The sequence below is a fragment of the Aphelocoma coerulescens genome, chromosome 3 (genome assembly GCF_041296385.1).
Source record: "Aphelocoma coerulescens isolate FSJ_1873_10779 chromosome 3, UR_Acoe_1.0, whole genome shotgun sequence".
In the NCBI taxonomy this organism is placed as follows: domain Eukaryota; kingdom Metazoa; phylum Chordata; class Aves; order Passeriformes; family Corvidae; genus Aphelocoma; species Aphelocoma coerulescens.
Genome location: NC_091016.1, coordinates 27,921,689 through 27,939,325, shown reverse-complemented (window position 1 = coordinate 27,939,325; position 17,637 = coordinate 27,921,689). Strand labels below are relative to the sequence as shown.

At 39.5% G+C, this 17,637-nt stretch overlaps 1 protein-coding gene across 3 annotated transcripts in view; it reads right to left on the bottom strand.

Moving 5' to 3' along the window:
* The window catches only part of PTPN14 (protein tyrosine phosphatase non-receptor type 14), a 112,615-nt gene that overhangs the window by 26,196 nt on the left and 68,782 nt on the right, over window positions 1-17,637 (bottom strand). For all 3 annotated transcript variants that reach the window (XR_011149718.1, XM_069009549.1, XM_069009551.1), the window contains exons 4-11: window positions 15,178-15,275; window positions 12,986-13,053; window positions 10,013-10,083; window positions 8,293-8,380; window positions 5,825-5,913; window positions 4,126-4,213; window positions 3,387-3,469; window positions 1,055-1,112 (exon numbers count right to left, since the gene is read on the bottom strand). Coding sequence is in view for 2 of the 3 variants with exons in the window: in XM_069009549.1 (XP_068865650.1) it covers window positions 1,055-1,112; window positions 3,387-3,469; window positions 4,126-4,213; window positions 5,825-5,913; window positions 8,293-8,380; window positions 10,013-10,083; window positions 12,986-13,053; window positions 15,178-15,275 (643 nt within the window). In the remaining variant the exon portion in view is untranslated. The remainder of the gene's footprint in view (window positions 1-1,054; window positions 1,113-3,386; window positions 3,470-4,125; window positions 4,214-5,824; window positions 5,914-8,292; window positions 8,381-10,012; window positions 10,084-12,985; window positions 13,054-15,177; window positions 15,276-17,637) is intronic.

The following is a 17,637-nucleotide window of genomic DNA, read 5'->3' as shown; positions in this document are numbered from 1 at the left end:
GAGTGCAACTTTTAGCTCTAATGGACTGTAAACACATACACAGGAAAATAATCTCTGTTGGAATCTGCAGAGATAAAGCTGTCCTAATATCACTACCTGCTTAAGCTTAATTTTGGAACATTTTCACAAGCTGTAACGATGCTGTGGGGAAATGTCAAGAAAACACTTGCCCACATCAGCATTCTGCCATGCAGCAATCGGGTTATGGACTTTTCACTCTGGAAAGGTCTACAAAGTAGGTATTAGCCTATATCACAAATGAAAACTGGCAACCTGCATAGAGATAATATTGCCCTCTGTCTAAGGAACCAGCAGTGCTACTGTTACAGAAATTAAGAATCTGTTAAATAAGATTAAAACATACTGACATGCTAGATGTTAAAATTTAATCCAAAAAGAGTTTCTTTAGAACTGACGGGAGGAAAAAAACCTCACACATTGTTGGGGTTTTTTTGGAAATATTTCAGGAAAAAATTACCCAGTTTTGTCAGATTGATAGTGTTTCTGGAGATTAGTTAAATGGAAATAAATACAATTTAGGAAGAACTCTGAATCACAATCCTGACTGATTCTAACAGTTTAACTTAAATTAACAGTAACTTCACACATAAAATAGGATCTTAACCCAAGAAGCTGGTAAATTGTAAGCAGTCTTTAAACAAAAACATGAGGATTGAAGAAACGTGAAATATAACATTATGTAATGACTAGGTTTTGATGCATACAGCACAAGACACTTCAAATTCTTTCTAGAAGATAATTTTCTCTACATACTGAAATAACCTCAATCCAGCAGTAAAGATGCCCAGTTTCTCCAGGGCAAATAAAAATATAATGCCTTGAAGACTCTAATTTTTACTACTCAGTGGCGATATTACCCAGTTAAACTAATCAATCTGGGCAGTCACACCCTTGAAACTCATTCCAATGATATTGCCTACGAGAAATGAGTTAATGGGCTTATTTGAAATTTAGAAAGTGGTTCATCTTACACAATGCCTCATCCCATTAGAAATGGTATAGATATTCTTAAAGACCTCACTGTGGCACGTACCAAAGATGACCTACTCCAGGTTGGCCGTCGTCGGATAGGGGGAGGAGAATTTGATTGTCTGTGGAGGAAAAAGAGAAATGACAGAAACTACAATATCTCAATTCTGAGTCAAGAATGAATGGGAAAAAGAAGACATGAAGAATCTGTTTGTATTACTCATTACTGAGATCTTCGGATATATGAATAAATGAAATTAACTCAGGTTCTCCTTTAAATCCTTTAAAAAAGTATTCCCATTCCAAACTATACATGCCTTTTGTTCATTATCCTATTTGGCTTACTTGGAAACACAAGAAAGAAAAATTCTGGTTTAAAATGAATTAAACAAGTCTCATAAGTAAAAAACTGAACATGGCACACAGGTACAGTCTCAGGTGATGTAATGTGAACATTAAAAGAAGGACAATTTTATGAAATTGACAGCAATCACTCCAAAGCAATGCACACAGATCAGGAAGAAAAGGAAAAAAACCAACTGGTTAGACAATACTAGGAGAGCCACATATCATGTTAGAGCAGCCAGGTGCAGTGGAAGGAATAAGGGGTGTAGGAGGAAAAAAAAAATACGAGGAAGGGAAAGAAACAAGTTGAAGGAGGTAGAAATATAGTGCTTACGTGAAGAGAGGAAAGGTGGAATTTGTCCTCTTACAGTTTCTGATCTGGTGAATGATGTTATGTGCGATTAGAGGAAAGGCACGCAGGAAAACAAACAACTATCATTTTAACACAGAGGGCAGGAAAATTATTTGGCTAGAAAACACTCACTGGCATATGCTGTCATCAGTATCTGTGGCTCTAGCACACAAGATTATACCACATGAGACTGTGGTAAGGGGAGCAGTTCTAATGACAAAAATATATTTAAACTTGTTATTTCACTCTTTGACTTCATGACATTCCCTACCTTTATTAGCCCAAATATTTGCAAGTTGCCTATGAAACAGCTTTATACACCCCATTCATGGGACCCACATACTTATGGTTCAGTGTTTAGGAAGAAACATGATCAAAAGTTATTGCTTCTGCAGTCTGGATTATGATTGGTAACAGAAAGTCCTCTCTGTTGACCCCATCACACAGCTTCAAAGGGGGAAATATCCCAAGGTGAGACACTATGGTATTTTGTTTTCTTTCTTGACTGTCACAGGGGAAACAGTGAGGAGTTCTCTTTGAATTCAATCCCTCTGGAACCATTACAACTGAATTTAGCATTGGACAATTGAAATCCATTATATGGTGCTAAGAAATTCTTTTCTCCACTCACCTCCCAAGAGCTCTAAGCACCATGTAAAATCTAATCAACATCTCTTTTGTGTGAGTGAAGAGATCACTCAAAGCATTTCACTTCACTGGACTCTCCTATGCTCTAACTCACCATATGTTAATACAACGTGTGCACACGTGAAAGACCTTCCCATCTTCCCCTCATCATTTTGGCTTTATTTTCCAACAGATGGCCTTACCTAGCTGAACAGATGGGATGTCCAGCTCTAACTAGAGTTGTTGATAGAGATGAGACTTCTTCACGGTAAGTTTTGCAAGAATTTAATGTTCTCTGCTATACACACCCAGCACACCATGAAAATTTCTCAAAACTCTAACCTTTTGGAAGCCAAATTTATCTCAATCTGAAAATGTGTGCTAGTGTAAATGAAACATCTCAGCTAACAGACAGACTTTTGAATTAAAGCTAAAGCCTAATGAATTCCTCCTTCAGTTAGAAGGAATCCACCTGTGTGAGAGGACTAGCTCAAGGCCAGTTTCTAAAAAAATGCTCAAACCAGACCCTAAAGGAGACTTCAGGTTCAGATTTACAATCTCTGCTGCATTGTGGCAGTACAGCTATGCAGATTAACGCACCCAGGTGTCCTCCCTTGTTCAGCACACAGAAGAGGCAGACAAATTATGCTGCCCAAACTAGAAGATGACAACCTGCACTTTACAGTGCCCTTAGCTGCTGGATGGGCAGTGCATTTGCTATGACAGCTCACACTTTGACATGATAACGTCACCCTTCACTTCAGTTTGTACTAATACTCTGGGCTATCAACAGCAGACACCAAGGCCTTCGATTCAAGACTCTCTGTAGGATTTGGCTGCTTGCACAGCACCAAAGCTCACAAGGCTCAGAATGAAATTTCGTTCTCAACTGTCTGTTCTTGCTGTTGGTTAAAACAAAACAGAAAAAAAAGGGAAAGGGGAAAAGAATAACTGACAAACTAGAAAAAAAAACCAAAAAAACCCCCAAATTTAAACAAAACCACACATGCCAAAACTCAGACCAATTCCAAAGCAAGGTGTCAGAAAACAACTGTGAAGCAAGAGTACTCACTCTGTGCAGATTTTGTTCTGTTTGTAAAACTTGTGTCTTGATGCAAACAGACGTGAAATATATTTGGCATTTTCAAGATCATCCTTTAAAAATGAGAAAAAAAAAAGGAAAATAAATTATTTAATTTGTTATTCTTACCAATAAGTGACAAAGAAGTTTTTTTAAAAATCCAGCTGCAAGAATGCTTGGTAAGGTCTACCATATACTGAATCTGGCTCCCAAGAACACATCTAGTGGTCTCAAGAGCATTCAAGGCATAGAATTACTGAAACCCAGTGGTGTGCATTTACACACTGCCATTTCACTGCTAAGGCACAGTAGAGGGGGACAGCAACAAAAAAATGGCTCAAGCTTGCTGGTCCAGTTTCTATACTGGTCTTGGTTCAGGGAGATGTGGAGTGATTTTAAACAGCACACAACAGCACCACAGCCTTCTAAGTTAGAGTATGTGCATACACGGTAGCTCATGCCCTATTTCTACTTATGCTGCTGTATTTATGCCATCAAAAAGCACTTCAGTTTTTTGCAGACTTCCCAGCATAGCATAATTCAGGATGCTTGGAAGAAAATACAGAAATTAGACCTAAATGAAGCTAATTTCACTTTCTGCATAAAGTACAGCATGAACTGTGAGGGGGGTGGTGTTATGCAAGTGAGTCTCTTTGAGAAAGTGGAATTTTAAAGGTTTATTTTTACATAAATAGCTTTCTTGATGACACTGATCAGATCTTTTTCTTACTGTGTGAAAGAGTACATTCTCTTCTTTGTTGATCAACTCTAGAACAATTGAAGACTTGTTATGAACGATATTCCCAATGTCATTCCACCTGCAGAGTGAAAAAAATGCATTAGCGTTTGCCAACACATACATTCAAACATTTCACAAACACAGTAAGAATCCCTTAGTCAACATCAGTCTCATTTTATGGGAAAGCATTTCAGTCGCTTTTTGGTGAAGAAATATGGTCAGGAAAATTAGGAAGTCATGTTCTGATTAAAAGTAAAAGGATATTCATCTCTTTACCCAAAGCAGGAGAGTTAAAAGTGCTCTTTAAAAACACGAAGTTGAAGACTCACAATAGAGGACACATTGAAAACACATTAATGATAAACATTTTACTGAACTGTGGCATTTTGGAACTGATTAATTTTAGCCATATGCAACAGAATTATTTTAAGTGCCATTCCTCCCCAAATGCTGTTTCCACCTTTCATTCAGTGCCAACTCTTGCTAAAGAAGGTTAACTTGACAACATGGTTATGTAGGCTGTGCATACCATGTTAATACTCTGGCTTTATGTTTGCAATTTTTTTTTTTTTCCCAAGCAATTGTCAGGTTGCCCAAGATCTGAGTTATAATCTTCTTACAAATAGCTGACAGACATTTGCGTACATTGCATGCAATCCAAGGGGATGGAAAGGACTTGTTTGTTCTGTTTGCAGCATGCATTCCTCTTCATGTCATGGCAGGATGCTTGCAGTGCATATTTCCAAAGAGCAAGAATCCCAGCATCAACTCTCATTTCTACATGTAAAGAAACTTCTTGCTGTTGTCACTGGGCCCAATTAAAGGATTATCTAGTTTCTTCTCAAAATTACACATGCAAAACATCAGCTATGTGGAAAAGGGAGCACTAACATTTTTTAAGCTGACTAATGAAAGCCCTTTTAAGGCAAAGCCCCCCCCAAAAATTCCAGCTTCAGTCTGATATAAACCTCAGCTACTGACTGAAAACCAACCAATGCACCTTGAAAAACACAACTTTTGGGCTGCACAAAATTCCTACTCTAATCACAGGGACTAGTAAAAATCCACTTCAAGTAAACAGCAACAGTAATAAAAATACCCACTAGAAGAGTGGCAAAGAGTGAAACTGTCCTCCCTGGAATCATGGAGATTTCTAGCAACATTTTCATGCAGAAAAAACCCACAAAAGAAAGTTAATAGATAAGTCATTATTATTAACCAAAATAAACAGTGGAAGAAACAATAGAGTGACACAGCCATGATTTTCAAAATCATGGAATGAGAAAGTTCGACTTTTTTTTAGTGGGGCACCTAAATATGGCAAACAGATTTTCAGAAGTGTTGAGCTCTCAGGCTGCCAACCATGAGGTTTACCAGATTTGTACTCAGCAGCATCAAAGAAGAAGACATAAAGACAAGAAAAGAAAAGGGATCAAAGCCTTGTAAACTAGAACAAGATATATGACAGGCTACTACAACTTTCTTGCCATCCAACCCATTCACAGACATCAGAAATTATTCTTTATCTAATCTCTTTGGGCCAAGAGACCAATCCTGAGAACAGCAAGGTTACTACTCCTTAGTTAGAGGATTGGCACTATTACAGTCACACATGTAAGTGAGGAAAAAATCCCACACACAGAGCTCTGGAAAGAAACTCACTTTAAATACAAAAGACCATCATTTTTACCTATAAATCACAGTTGTCCTTCCAATTCTGTTTTTTATGAAGATGCCCATGAAGAAAATACCAAGGTGTATGTCATTTCCATGGTTATCCTGCAGAGAAAGGATAATAAATTTAAATTAATAAAGAAACTGGCCAATATGTATATAGGAATACAGGCTGAAGTACCAAAGAGAAGCCCTTCAGTGTGGATGCAGGACTAACCTATATTATGCTGCTTGACTGGACTCTGATTTTCATTACTTCAGAGCAGTTAGCATTTAAGGGGGTTCATTGTGCTGATTAGTGAGAACAGAAGAAGGCTAAATGAGCTCAAAGTTCTCCTCTCTCAAACACCACACAGACCACAAACTGTATTCATTGTATAAGACCCCACACATCCCCTCTCTTTGTGATTACAGCTATCTAGAGCCCATAAAAGCAATAGTTCTCTTTCACAGTCATGGTATTTCTCCAGACATCTGTTAAAACATGTAGAGATTTCAGAACACCACACCTGGAGATGGAATCCCTCTCAAAAGCTCTACCCTTCACACTTCCTCCTTCAAGTACTCTGTGTAGAAGTTCACAGCATGTCACCCCGAAAAGTACTTCCATCTCTATGCAGATACATCCTCCATTGATTTTCAATTGTTGGGTTAAATATTCAACTGCACATACCACATAAAAACAATGCACAAACAGTGGACTCTAAGAAGTCCTATTGTTTTCGCACCTACCCATGTCTCGTTGGAGGCTCCTGTTTGAAAACCACATGCTACTGATCCATTTTGCAATCAGTTTTCTTAAGAGAAACCTCTTCCTTTTTTTTGGCTACAAAAGCTTAATACTGTTGACAAAGAGGTTTTTCTACATTTATCAACAAGCAAGAACAGTTTCCCCTCAGCTACATATACAGTAATTGATTCACACTTTAAAGTGGCAAATAGAAGTCATGCTAGCACCACGAGTGTGGTTAGAAAGAACAGCAGTTAATGCACTATGCCTGCACAAGAAACTATCAGGTGCCCCTGCATTTTAATAGACCAGATCAGAGCTGTTCTCCTGGCCTTGCTGTGCTTGATCCTCAGAAGGCAAAGATGGAGTATCTGCACCTGTTTAAGTATTGAGTGCCAGGTCTTTTGCAAACAAACCATGGATGGCAATTCATCCACAAGCCAGCAGAGAGTCAGCAGTTTAGTCTGATGAGAGGATAACACACTCTTCTGCCTTGTGCCAGGGGGAGTTTTACAGAGCAAAAAGATTGGGAATGTGTGGGGGGAAATGTATGTATTTCTATACATACAAATACATATATCTACATGTATGCATGTATACATACAAATACCTATATGGAAAGAAAGACACATACTTCTAATAACACTTTCTACCACGACAAAAAGAGAAATCTTTCCTTTTTCCCTTTGAATGCAGTTCTGTTTGTCTCCAAGGCCAGCATGCTGCTCTTTGATGCAAGGCTGACGCGTTCCTGCCATTTTGCAGAGCACCCAGGCCACTGTTCATACTGACCTTACTGACACATGCGGTAGTATCTAATGACACTTCCAACACAGAAACCTTTTGTGGTAGTATGCAGCATTATTCCAAATTAATTTGAGGAAAGCTTTCATTTCCTTCATTGGCAATAAACATTCCAGAATTTTGTTTGGAGGGTTGAAAGTTTTTTGCCATTCAGCTCCTCCCCTCCAGGCCAGTTCTGAGATTGGCACCAAAGGATCAATTTTGACTTCAGCAGGAAGCTTGTTTTGTTTGGTGTGTGGCTGTGCTTGTTTTTAAATTCCAAGTTATCTTTAACTAGCAGTAAAACCACTCACAATCCCTACTCAGGGTGGCTGGGTAGGTTAGTAAAGGGAAATGGGTCATCCATTGGGAACAGCAGTTTTCGGTTTCTCAGCACAACTTTATCATGGCAGCATGTGCTCCATAAGGCCACACTTCCAGACAATCCATGGCAGAATGGGACTTCCAGTGAAGGGAAAGTGACTGCAAATGCAAAATAATCCCTGAATTTCCCCCTTATTAAAAACGTGGGGAGGATCTGTGTGCACATATAAGAAACTAAGGAAAAGTGAAGTTAGTGCTTGGTAAGTAGCAACATAGACATGAAAAGGTCTCCTTTTCCTATCCTGTTGAAGATGACCAGAGCTGAGATTCATTTGCCCTGGCCACTCTCCCATAGACAGCACATGAAAGAAAAGCAAGGAGCATCTCTGATTCCCAAGAGAGCAGGCCCTAGCACAGAGCAACCTCTTCTGTGAGGAGGATTTTCATGGAAGAGAAGTAGCACTACAGGCCTATGAAACCCTCATGCTGCAATGTCCATTCAAGCTACTAGCAGTCATTTCACCCTCTGGAGCAGTTAAACAAGTCCTGTCTCTTTTGGACAAACACAACTTGCACGCAGTCCAAAGGCTGCTCAGAGTTCTGCATCACTTGATTCAGAGGTTCCTTTATAATATACACTAACATACCTTCACAGGGAAAATTTCCTGCCCAAATCCATCCAGACGTTCCACTTCATTGATGTACATTAGCTCAGCCTCTGCTGCTGTAATGCCACTGCAATTAGATTAACAAAAGGCAGCAAATAGTTCAATATTACACACACAAATACTAGCAAAAAAAAAGGGAGTTTCACAAATCACCTGAGAAGACACTTTGGAGACACTGCCTAGAAATGCACAACACAAAACTAACTTTCAACATTAGGATCATAATCAGCAAGGGGGCAAATTTTACTAAATGTCACTAAGGTAAGGTACAAAGAACAGTTCAAATTACAGGAGGAACAAACTGAACTGATCACATTACTCAGCTTCTTCAGCACACATCAAATCTTCTCTAGGCTTTATGAAACCATCAGGTTGTGGACAGTTTTGGATGGACAACTTGAACCATAGGGGTGCTAATCTGCCTGAATATTATACAAGGCCACTGGAGTTTCTTAAAAAAACTTAAAAGTTTTCAAGCTGGCTGTTCAAAAATACAGGCACTAAACCCAAAAGCTGAACAGATTCTCTTTCATAAAAGAGAAAAAACCAGCTGAAAACTTTTACACACGTGTCTACACACGCTCCTGTCACAGCTCAGGAATTCAAACAGATTTCAATTCTCAAAAGTAGGTCAGAATAGATTGCAGGTTGCTCCAAAAGAAGGCCACTAACAATTTTTCTCTTCTTGGCTCCTCCTTACCACAGCTTACAAACAGAAATATAAGAACCAGATAAATATCTGGGAGATGGGAGGTGGAATACGATCTACCTGCTGAAGTGAGGGGAAGTATTTGCCCTTTGTGCTGCAGAAATAGCACTATAGAGCACAGCAGGTGGGAAATCTTTCCTTTCAAGTCTGTGAGTTAACCAAGATCACACAAGCAGCCCATGGCAGGGAGAGAACAGAACCAGGCCTGTTCATGGCCGGCTTGGAAGCTATTCCTTTGGCTGCATCAAAGGCCCAGGCTTGCATTGAAACTCAAAACTGAGAATGGCCTTAGACTCAGAGACTGATATTTGTCCTTTCACAACCACTTTCTCTCATGTAATGGGGAATGCAGCATCCTTCACATAATATTCCTATTGCATATGACATGTGGGCACTGCCATTTTTCCCATAACAGCACTCTAGAGGTTTGAACACTTCCACCACTGAAGCACCGGACAACATGAAAGAAGCCTGCTCACAAAGAAGGTTTTTTTACTGAAGCACTAATGCACACACTCCTAGCTCATTAACTAGTAACACTATACTGTGTCTTCTCCACGAGACTTAAAACCCAATTCCTGTTATTTGCATTTCCATTACACTGAGAGCATTTGTATCCCACTCCTCTTGAAAGAGGCCCTCGGATCGCCACCGATCAAGTCACAGTGTCTTTTGCCATCAGGAATTAAATGAAATCAAAAAGAGAAAGGAGTCTGCTGCATAGCACAAATAGTGTTACACATGCTCATTAAACCTAAGGGTGTAAATGCTCGTTTATTTAGGATTAAGCTCCTCAGCCAGTTTGTGTTTACAAGAGGCAGATAATCTTTTGTGATAGACTAATTAAAAACCCAGTGACACAAAGCATAATAGTAACATGAAGATAAGCTAGTTAAACGCTGCCAGGAATGCAGGGGGAGGCAGGGAAGTACTAGAACAATGACAAAAAATTTTAAACAAATAGTACAAACTTTATCATGTCAAGCTCACCTGTGAGTTCGGTGCTCCTGAGCAACCTTTTGAGTCAGCTCCTCCAGGACAGCTTCATCCTGGGTCCAATCCTGTAAGAACATGAAGCAGCATCAAAAACTAGTCAACCAAAGAGAGAGAGGATAAAATGGCAGGCAGAAATTATGAGAACAGATGTTTCAAGACTTTACTGTTCACACTCTTCTAGGTAGTTACCAAGAGAGAACCTATCACTGACCACACTGAAAACTCAGAGCATGGGATGCTGAAATTCTGCGAGAAGAACATAAAACTCTGATATTTTTTTTTAACATTTTTTGGGAGGGTAAAGCAATTCTGTTAAAAATAGGGGTAAGGTCCTTATTATTCCAAAATAGAGAACAGAGTACAGGGCACAGATAAAGGACTTTTTCCTGGATAGGTACTGAAGAAATCTCTAAAAACCTGGAAATCTACTTTTAAAAACAGTCCAAAATAATACACAGACCATGGAAAATGAATTAATGAATATTTTTTGTCCTGCAGCATGTGAAGGGTTCCCCCTTCTTCACATTAAAGGGATTGAAGGTTTTGCTACCTCTGCAAATATGCATTAAAACCTACTTTATGCTTGCAACACATTCCTGAGCAGAAATTTTTGTACTCTGCAAATTTAATAAGGTGCAGTAGAAACAATTCTGAAATAATTGGGAGCAAGTTAATAAAGGAAGTCTGCTCATAAATTCAAGGCCAAAAAAAGGAAGCTGAAAAACTTTCTTGCAAAACCTCAAAGTTCTTACTTCTATTTAAGAAAGCCTTAAGGCTGCATGTAATGTACTTAAATACACTGCTTCTTGCTCAATGGGGCCCTCCCTTCTGATATTTGCTTCTGCCACAAAAAAATGTGAAAGTGGTAGTGTGCTAATGAAAAATGGCATGGTACATGCCTATGCACAGCCACACACCTGTGGGGTGTACTGTGTACATAACTTTGTTCTTTTCACTGCTGAAGAAATGCCATTTGACACACATTGTAGCCTCTCAAGATCAAACAGCACAAACGCAGCTGCCCCTCCCTCATCCAAAAGCTCGCTTCACTAATGAATTTACAGCAACTTTCTCAGTGGAGGCTTTTTCTATGCCCCAAATTCACTCAAATCTTTCAGCTTGCTTAGGGACTAGTTTGTATCTGCAGCATTTAGCCACTGTTACTGAATTTGTAGTGAAATATTTACTATTATGTTATCCATCCTCCCCAGAAGAACAGAGAGAAGTAGTTAAAGAAATGTCTAGAGAAACACTTGATTTAAGAGTAGGCTTCTGAAGGTGTAGGAAGCAGACACCCTGCTGAACTTCTTAAATTTAGCAATAGTAGCATGGATGAAAGGCAAGATACCACAAGGGGATGGTAAACATGCAAAACAGAAGAGAGCCATGGAGGCAGCTGACACAAAAACAGAGGTTCGAAGAGATGGGCCCACAGAGTAAATTGCTGAACTGCAGAGAAATTAACCACCTGGAAGCTCATCTAGAGACCTAAAACCTCCCCTAATTTTTTTTCTGAACAAAAAATAGTACCACTGTATCCCTGGCAGTGTTCAAGGCCAGGTTGGATGGAGCACTGAGCAACCTGGTCTAGTGGAAAGTGTCCTTCCCCATGGTAGGGGTGTTGAAACTAGATGACCCTTAAGGTTCCTTCCTACCCAAACCACTCCAATCCATTCTTTTTGTATTGAAAGAACTTTGCAGAAGTTCATTTACGAAGTGACACCCTGACAACAACACTTTTCTCCGTATATATTTTCAGCCATCTTCTTTCCCATTTAGGCTATCATACATGACTTCATAAGCCATCAACCACACACAAGATCATCAATTACTTATCAATAGATAAGATGGCTTACCAAAGAAATTCTGTTCCACTAGAGAGGATAACAGAAGTTTATTAGTGAAAGGTTAATACTGAAGCTACATTCTACACATATATTCCATGCAAAGCATATTCAGATCTCTGTACATTCCCTTCTTCCTTCCAATTTTTTTCAGGTCGTTTTGAACTGCCTAGTGGCTCAAAATTGCAGTCAAGACACAATACAGATGTCACCTTTTTGGACTTAAGAACAAACTGTCCACTGCAACTCCTGCAAAAGAGCATGGGTAAGTGGGATGAAATGCTTCTCAAGCCTTCAAATTACAGTGAGATGAATCATTATCCCTCTACCACTCCACTAATTGCAGAGGGAAACCAGATGCCTTAACTTCCAGGCAGCTACACCCTGCTTCCAAATATTTTTTCCAGTTAGAAATAATTCCATGGTCTTTTATATTTATGAAGCTTACACTAAATATTCATGCTGATGGACTTGTTCATCTAAGACAAAGCCAGCCTTAGCTTCAGCAGTCATTTGTTATGGTTTTCTTCTTCTCTTATTCATCCTCCCAGAGAAGCTCAATGTCCCAGACTGCAAATGCTTGGCATTTGTCACCAAATTTCCAACATCATTAGCGATCTAAATTCCTTTCCTAGTTTCCAAATGTAAACCAAATTTACAGCACAGTCCCTGGAGAACGTGTGGAGAAGACTTGATTCAGGCTTCACTTCAGTGCAACAGTCAGCTGATGTAAATTCACATTCTCTTCAGAAGTGGCTGCATGGCTTGTCCCGTGACAGAACATTTACTACAGCAGCAGCCCTTGTATCCCCTTGATATGCCATGCTGCTAACATCACAGTGGTGCTGATATATACCTTTTAAAATAGCTGCAAATTCTTTTTTGATTCAAAGATGTAAGTTTCTTTTGTTGACACCTATTCCTAGTGGAGTTTCAACAGGAACTGAAAATGGGCTGACATTCCATAGCATAGAATCACTCAGCTGCAATCAAGTTTTGGGGAGCAAATTTTGCTTCCACTAGTCCAGCGCTGGTGCTTTTACTCTGTTATCAACAAAGCCATCTCTGAGTCATGGAGAAATTATACACAAAAGACCACAAAAGAGAGGGATAAGGAACTCACCATAGGAAACAAGACATATTCTCGGAGGAAGTCATGAGATTCAAACTGATTATAGTCTCCAAAATCCGCTGGAAAAAAACAACACAATTACTCACTTTGGCACTATCCACACATGTTAAGACCACACTCAACCTTTGCACAGATGCTTAATTTCAAGTGGGCAAGTTCTCTTGAAGCCACAGCCCAGCACAAAGATTTTTGCTTGTACTTTAGCTTTTAGCATGGAGGTCTGAAAATAATAGTGTTATTACCAGAGATCAAGTAACAGCCAACAAATAATTTTTCTTTTGATCCCTAATATAATGATCATTTGCAGTGCTTAACCATCAGGAAAGCAAGAGTTTGTTTTTCTGTAGCCTTCTTGAACTCATACCTCCATTAAAAAAATGCTGGGACTGCTCAGTCTCTTTAAAAATTGTGCACACTTTTGCTTCTCCAACATTTCCAATGCTGATCAGGCAAAAATAAAGAAAATTTAAGCTACCTCTGCTACAACTCTACACAGTTGAACAAAAGATTAATTTTACAGGCTATAAAGGTTAAAATCCAGTAGTCAATTTTATTTAAAATTGTCAACAATCAACATGAGGGGAGGTTTATCCTTCTGCAGCCAATGGAACAGCACAAGGCACTGTGCTGTGTTGGTTTAACTGACTGGCCCACAGCTTTCTACTCACTTTTCTGCTTCTTCTACATCTCTCCAAAAGATACTCATCTCCGTGCTCACATTCACTCATATGTCAGGCTGAGGATTCTTGTCTAAATATCCTTGAGACTATGGAGTTTTGGAAATGCTTCCTAAAGGCTAAACTACATTTAAAAACCCCAAACAATGCCTATATTTATCTATCTGTTAAATACACAACAGTTTATATCAAAAGACTATCTTGCCAGGAGGTTTTTATTTTATATTAATTGAACAGGATCAAACGCCATCTACAAGATTCTTGTATTACAGGAGCTGGAAATCCCCACCATAAATCATTTTATCTTAACATTCTTCCAAAGCTTCTAGACTATTTCACATATTGCAGGATGCCAAAAATGCAGTTTCATTTTGTTTCTACCTCAGAGTTATGTTTTAGCATAAATAGAATGAAATCAAAATGGGCATGAAACAGAGTCTACAAGTTTAAAAGAAATAAGTATTTCAAATACCTTTGGTCACATCGCATGCAAAGGACAAAGGAAGTCATACAACCTCAGGAATAGTAGGATTCACTCACTCTCAAAATTAGGAAAAAGCTCCAAAAACACAGTGAAATATATTCAGTATCTATCCAGACCTAACTTATACACTGGAAAATCTTCATTTGCCTAAATTAAAAGATTAATTATGGAACCTTATACATATATTTTCCTTTATTAGGCAAACATTTCAAGATTTGACAAGACATTTTCCCTTCAATTTTTAACAAAGATATAAGATACAAAACCAGCATTTCTACTGCTCTAAAAAAGACCACATTAGCATTTCTCTCCATTGAACCTTTAATTGTCAACAATCAGATCCTCATGTTTGCTATTTATGTATACACTTCCCCTGTCCCACTCATCAGAGAGCATGCAGAGAACACCATTGCTGAAACTCTGCCTCAAGTTCTCAGTCAGCTGTGGATAGACTGAAACGTACATTATCCAAATACAGGGCTTCTTCCCCTGCACATATACATTATGTGATCTGACTTTTATTGATGTCCTTAGGAGTCTCAGAATAAAAATCATGTTGTAAGAAGTAGTTTATTATTAACTTATAACTCACATAACAATTACGGTCATGTGTTCTTTCATACTTCATATAGCACTATACAGCAAAATGAGATTTTAATTAAAGGCAAAATTAAAGCTGCTGCCATGCTCTTTGATGTAATTTGCATTTCAAACCAGAGAACGTGAAGCAAATCATTACTGCAAAGTACTCCGTGGTCAGGGCTGGAAGAACTGGAGCTTTGCTGACATTCACTTGCATGAATTTTAGAAATAGGAAAGTTGAGCACTGTGGTGTGGTCCCTCATTCCCTGCCTGAGGCTGTGAGCGTTTCATCCACGGCAGTCCACCCATGCACTTTGGAATCAATGGGAAACCCAGCTGCTGTGAGCAGGAGTCATACAAGGCCTCAGTGCTCAGTCACGATAGAGGACGAACCGAAAGAGCCATTGCTGGACAAAGGCCATGGGGTCATGTCACCCTACCTTGCACTGCCAGACCAGCCAGTCGAATTCCTTGCTCGAATGAGGATATTAACCGCCCATCAAGAACATCCTTTTTCACCTGTAGGTAATACTGATACCTACAGAAAAAAAAAAAAAGGCACAAATTATAATATCTATAAGCTTGCACATTTCCCACAGGAAAAAAAAAAAGACTGCAGAAAGGAGGGAAAAAATCACCCCAAGCAGGAGGCCAGGCTGTTGAATAGCAGGCCTGTACCTGGCTTCAGAAGCTCCACATTACCACAACAAATTCATATAATCCCTACCTGTGCAGTGCTTCCAGATGGATGAAAGGAAAAATGAAAAGTTCTAGTTTGTGTTCCCTAGACCACATAGAAGAGGGACATCTGCTAAGATTACCTCTTCTATGAGTTTTATAGAGGTTAGTGAACACCATGTAATCCCCAATGCAAAAAGGGGCTGTTCATATTGCTTCCACTGTTTTTGCTCCAGTGTCACCATTTTGATAGAAGAAATGGAATTTAGCAATACACTTTGGTCTGCTGATTTAACTTAAACTATGGCTCATATAAAAGGTTTATTTATTAACTGGCATTTTTCATATGTACGGATGACTAAGACACACAAACCAAGCAAACACAGCTTCTAACATGGTCCATGTGTGCACTCAGCCTCCAGGTGCACCTGGGTGACCCAAATTAGGAACCTCAAAACTCAAGAAATGCGCTTTTTCAGGTTGTGAGCAGACATGCCAGCCTGGCTGCAGCTGAAACAGGTTCAGAGGTTACTGCACCCTTGAGCTGCATATGCCTGCTAGCCCCCTGAAACAGAGGGCATCCACTTAAAATGGCACAGATTTAAGAAAGAATTGCCTGAGATAAACTGGGATAGAAAGAAGTGGTACACAAGCATGCCAGCCAGTCCCAGAGACTGCAAGCTCTGCAAGGCAGACAGCGAACAGCAGTCAAAGTCTGTGAGCAGTAAACTCCTAACTGGGCTCAGCTACAACCAGCACACCACATCTGACCTTACCTCTGAACCTCTTGGCAAAGAAACTGTTCTGGCCTTGTTTTAGAGTGTGTCACCTTCCCAGTCCCAGCAGAAGGGAGAACCACTGCAACATCAACCATGGAACAGGGACCGCGCTGCCTTAACTATGCTTGCAAATGTTACTGTTTGTGTTGAGAAGTAAGAAAAATATAATCGCATTTAAAATGCTCAGATTTGGCTTCCACACAGCCTAATGAAGATTAAAACTTGAGGGAATTTTGAAATTTGATTGAGAGAGGCAGGCTAAAAAGCATACGGCTCCCCAGCTTGAGCCCTGTGCCTCAGCCCCAGGTTTTACGATTGCTCGGTCCAAGAGACAAATCAGCTTCTTTCTACTCCTTTGCAGTGACCAAACCCCAACTCCAAAGACATGCAAGCTTTCATAGAAGCTTGACATAAGCTGCTTATCAACGATGCAGGCGAGCAAGTGTTTGATTCATTTGGTCTTCAAATTGTAATCCCAAAAGCAGCTATTTGGGTCCATGCTACACATACACACAAGTTACATATTCTAGTCTAACAAGGAGAGTAAAATCCACATGTGCCATAAAAATAAAGCTACTGTTAAAACAAACACAGAGTTCAGAGGCTACATGAAACTCAAACCAATGTAAAATTCTTAGAGTGACATCCTAGCTGCGCAGAAGTCAAGAATGTGACCAGCTATAAGGGAGCCATGATTTCAACCAGTGTCCACACAACTACAGACAAATCACAGAAAGAATTACTCAGGTAAGCATCACCAAAATACAGTGCCAATGCAGCTACTGTAGTATCAAATATTATGACCTAGACTTTCAAAAGAAACATTGCTGGGGGGTTTGAGTTGCCATTTGACTTGCCACCGGAATATGGTGCAAGCAAAGAAGGAAACATTGTTTATTGTCTGCCTTGGACAATGTGGCATTCTCGAGAGCTGTCTCCACAATTTTCCCCCAACACTGTCTTTGACCAGTAGCCTCCAAAATCAGAAAAAAAAAAAAAAATAGGTCAGACCCTAGACAGATGTTAGAAAAGTTAGGGCAAATAAGGAGCACACACATGTGTGCACACACACACACTGTTAGACATACACACACACACTCACAAACACACAGTTACACACTCACAAGGACAGCAGACAGCACCCATAATCTGAGAAAAATGCCCATTTACAGGTGCTTCACTTGATCGTCAGGAAGAGGTCACATTTAAAAATCTTAATAGGAATATTCTACAGCATTATGGAATCAGAGAATAGGTTGGGTTGGAAGGGACATTAAAGATCATCCAGTGAGTTTAGGATTTATTATATATTGTAGATTGACATGCAGTAAGAGTTTAAGGGATGTATATAATTGGTGCTCTGACATTAACTAGTGTATCTGTCAGGGAAAAAGTCTCACGGAGAAAGTTGTCACTTTTCACAGGCAAACACACTGAAATGCA